Here is a 4,242-nt window from a genome sequence, read left to right on the forward strand (position 1 = left end):
GTTTTATTCAAATTCGAATTAAACTCGAATTAAGCTTACACAAAACAAATAAACATATTCAAATCACTAAACTTCAAATAATCAATTGATCTTTCTAAATTAAGTCCAACAAAATTATAATAAAGATACATGATTCAAACTAAATAAACAAAAATTAAAAACCAAAACATAACTTCATTAAATCACTGGATTAAAAACGAACTTCAAACAAAGATGAACATGAATTAAATCTATATTAAACAACAAACAACGGATTCAAGCGATTTAAACTAAATCTAACAATATGAAAATTAAACTAACAATTTCTTTTACAAAAATAAATAAAAGCACATGAAATAAACTGAAAAACTAATTAATCAAAGTTCCATTTGAATCTGAAAATTAAATCAATAAAACATATGAACAAACTAGAAAATTAATTCAACGATAAACATGAACAAAGTAAGAATCGAACATTTACCGATTTTAGAATCCGAGAACATCAAAATAAAAATACGGACAAAATGAAACTCAAACCCACTAACCGGATCGAAGCGACGATGAACTCGAACGAAAACAAATCCGTTCGGAAGCGATTATGGCACCAAAATCACTCGAATCTGCCCGAAAACTTAAACAATAGACGAAGCTCGATGGAGGGGTGCTTGGCGATGACGAGAACTGAAGCAAAAGCAACAAAGCTGACATGGAGAAGAAGTAGCTAGCAGCAGCAACAAAGGAGAAGCAGCAACACGATGGAGTAGCAGCAGTAGCACGTCGGAGTAGCAGCAGCAGCACGTCGGAGTAGCAGCAACAGCACGTCGGAGCAACAGGCAGCAACCATGTTGGACGCGACAGCCATGGGTGTCGAGCTCAAGCTCGAGCTTGACGAAGAAGATAAAAGAGCAGCAACGTTCGACGTGCAGTTCTGCTGGCTGCGTCAATGGCGGACCACGGAGGAGGGGTCGTTTGGACGAAGCGAAGAAGAAACAGTAGCAGCTGGGGATGGAGGTCGATGAAGCAGAAGGCAGAAGAAGCTGGTTGAGGGCAGCCATGGACGAGCCTGAGCTCTCCATGGAGAAGATGAAGACACAACAGTGGCAGCGACTGGACGCGAGGAGGAGGAAGGAGGGGTCGTTCATAGCTTGGGTTGTCGAAGCTAGAGCTTGGAGGGGTCGACTTGGGTAGCAGGGTAGCAGGGGGGAAGCCATGGTTTCTTGCTTGGGGAAGGTGATGGAGATGGTAAAGAGGGTAGTCATTGATGACTTTCTTGGAGCTTGAGGAAGAAGAAGAAAAGAGAGGAGGGGGGCGGATGGGTAGTGTTAGGTTTTTAGGGTTTTTTTCTTTTGTTTTGTTTTTTTGAAATGCAAGATAGGGAGATGTTGGGTCTTTGGGGTTATGGACCGGGTCGACCCGATTTGAAATGGACCGGGTCGTGGGGAAGGTTGGACAATTTTTTGGGCTTGTGGTTTGAAATTGAAGAAGAGGCCCAATTCCGATTTTCTTTATATTTTCGCTCTCTTTTCTTCTTTTATTTTTCTAAAACTAAATTATAAAAATACTTAAATTATTATTAAGAACTAAATTAAGTTATAAAAGCGCAAATTAACTCCCAATAATAATTAACGCACAATTAAGTAATAATTAAGCATAAAATTGTATATTTGGACATTAAATGCTAAAAATGCAAATGATGCCTGTTTTTGTAATTTTTAATTTTTGTAAAACAAACTTAATTACTAACAATTGTAGAATTAAATCCTACATGAAAAATGCGACATATTTTTGTATTTTTTTATTAATTTAACAAATAAACATGCACAGACAAATATAAATAGTTATCCAAAAATGTCACAAAAAATCTCAAAATTGCACACCAAGGAAAATCATTTTATTTTGATTTTTTTGGGAGTAATTCTCATATAGGGCAAAAATCACGTGCTTACACCTTCTAAGTCAGTTACATCTACGCCATATGAGTTATGGACTAATCGAAAACCCGATTTGACCATTTTAAGGCCTTGGGGTTGTGCTGCTTTTATTCATAATCCTTTTTCTTCATATGGAAAATTAGGTCCAAGGGGAACAAAATGTATCTTTATACGATACTCTAAACAATCGAAGGGTTATGTGTTCATAGGTGAACAAGATAGCGGCAAGGTGACTGAACTTGAATCACGTGATGTTACATTTTTAGAGAATGATTTTCCTAAGCAGGGCGAGATAGGTCATGACTTGTCTCTTTATGAAACTACGGACCAGATAGTTTCCGCTGTAAACACTCAAATAATTTTGGATGAGAGTCACTCTGATGATAATGGATATGTTCCAATTACTACTAATAAACCATTAGAATTGAGTGACTTTGATATTGCTGGTCCCAATGGGAGTAACTTACCAATTGATAGATCAATTTATCAATCTCAACCTCGACGAACGAGTCGTCAACATATACTCCGTCGTCAATTTGAGATCGAAAGGGAAGTATTTATGGTTACTCCACAAGACGAAGAAGAGCCACGAAATGTAAATGAGGCTCTTACATGCCCCGCAAAAGATAAATTATTAAAAACAATGGAAGATGAGATGGAGTCAATGAAATCAAACCAAGTGTGGGAATTGGTTGATCTACCTATGAGCCGTAAAGCAATTGGGAACAAGTGGGTTCTTAAAATCAAACGTAAGGCTGATGGTAGTATCGAAAGATATAAAGCTCGCCTAGTAGCTAAAGGGTATACACAACAGGAAGGAATTGATTATGAAGAAACCTTTTCACCTGTTGTGAGGTTTACCTCAATAAGGCTAATTTTGTCAATAGTGGATAATTTGGATCTTGAATTGCATCAAATGGATGTAAAAACTGCATTCCTTAATGGAGAAATATAAGAGGAAATCTATATGGAACAACCTCTAGGTTTCGTGGAAAAAGGCGAAGAGCATAAAGTATGCCGACTTCGTAGGTCGATTTACAACCTTAAGCAATCTTCTAGACGATGGTATTTACATTTTCATAATGCGATCATATCATATGATTTCACTATGGTCCACGAAGATCATTGTGTGTACATTAAAATATCCAAAGATAAGTTTGTAATCTTATCATTGTATGTAGACGACATACTTATAGCTGCAAGTGACATCGAGTATATAAAAGAGATAAAAGAGTGGTTATCTTCTACTTTTGAGATGAAGGATATGGGTGAAGCATCATACATTCTTGGAGTTAAGATTTCAAGAGAGCGTTCAAAGAGATTGTTGTCTCTTTCCTAAGAACCTCACATTAAGAAAGTTCTTAAACGTTTTAATATGCAAGATTGCAAACCCATAAACACTCCTATTTCTAGAGGTGAAGCTTTAAGCCGGAGGATGTGCCCTCAGAATCCACAAGAGAAAGAACAAATGAGAAAGATTCCTTATGCCAATGCGATTGGTTGTTTAATGTATGTTATGATGTGTACAAGACCCGATATCTGTTGTGTTATTGGATTAGTTAGCAGATATCAATCTGACCCAGGACAACAACATTGGAAAGCAGTTAAAAGAATACTGAGATATCTTAAAGGCACAATCGATTATTCGTTATGTTACCAAGGAACTGATCTACAACTCAAAAGCTATACTGATGCTGATTGGGGAGGAGATTTAGATGAAAGAAAATCTACCTCTGGATACACATTCTTGCTTAATAATGGCGCTGTATCATGGAGTAGCAAGAAACAATCATGCATAGCCTTGTCTACAATGGAAGCTGAATTTGTAGCACTTTCAGCAGCTGTGTAGGAAGTTGTTTGGCTTAAACGTTTTCTGGTCCACTTGGGTGTGTATAACAATGTTGTTGAACCAGTAACCATCAATTATAGTTAAGCTGCAATAGCCTACACAAAGGATCCTAAGTACCATGGAAAAATGAAACATATTGATATTAAGTATAATTTTGTGAGAGACATGGTTGTAAATAAAGAAATGAGCATGAAATACATCTCTACGCACCATATGGTAGCAGATCCATTAACGAAACCTATAGCATGTGATGCTTATGAAAGACATGTAAAGTCATTGGGTTTGCGTAGGTGCTAGTATATTTATATTTTAAGTTTTTCCCAAACATGTTCATGTAAAACTACGTTATTAAAGTTAATGTTAGTGATGCCTAATTATTCATTCTTGTTGGTTCATATACATATAATATTTGTTTATGTTGAGTACATAATTTTATAAGGATAAAAAGTATGTCAGACAGACAAATTGATTTGCCTATTCACA

The 4,242-nt window shown here is 36.4% G+C and overlaps 1 protein-coding gene across 1 annotated transcript; it reads left to right on the forward strand.

The window, feature by feature from the left end:
- Nucleotides 1–3,285: 3,285 nt before the first annotated feature.
- Nucleotides 3,286–3,759, forward strand: LOC138876312 (secreted RxLR effector protein 161-like). The gene has a single exon (XM_070155227.1). The coding sequence runs from the start codon at nucleotides 3,286–3,288 to the stop codon at nucleotides 3,757–3,759; it is 474 nt and encodes a 157-aa protein (XP_070011328.1).
- The last annotated feature ends 483 nt before the right edge of the window (nucleotides 3,760–4,242 follow it).

Source organism: Nicotiana sylvestris, chromosome 1, assembly GCF_000393655.2.
Source record: "Nicotiana sylvestris chromosome 1, ASM39365v2, whole genome shotgun sequence".
Taxonomy (NCBI): Eukaryota; Viridiplantae; Streptophyta; class Magnoliopsida; order Solanales; family Solanaceae; genus Nicotiana; species Nicotiana sylvestris.

What these genes read in the sequence shown, in the direction of transcription:
- LOC138876312 (XM_070155227.1), top strand. Translation starts at nt 3,286, where the DNA reads ATGCAAGATTGCAAACCCATAAACACTCCTATTTCTAGAGGTGAAGCT.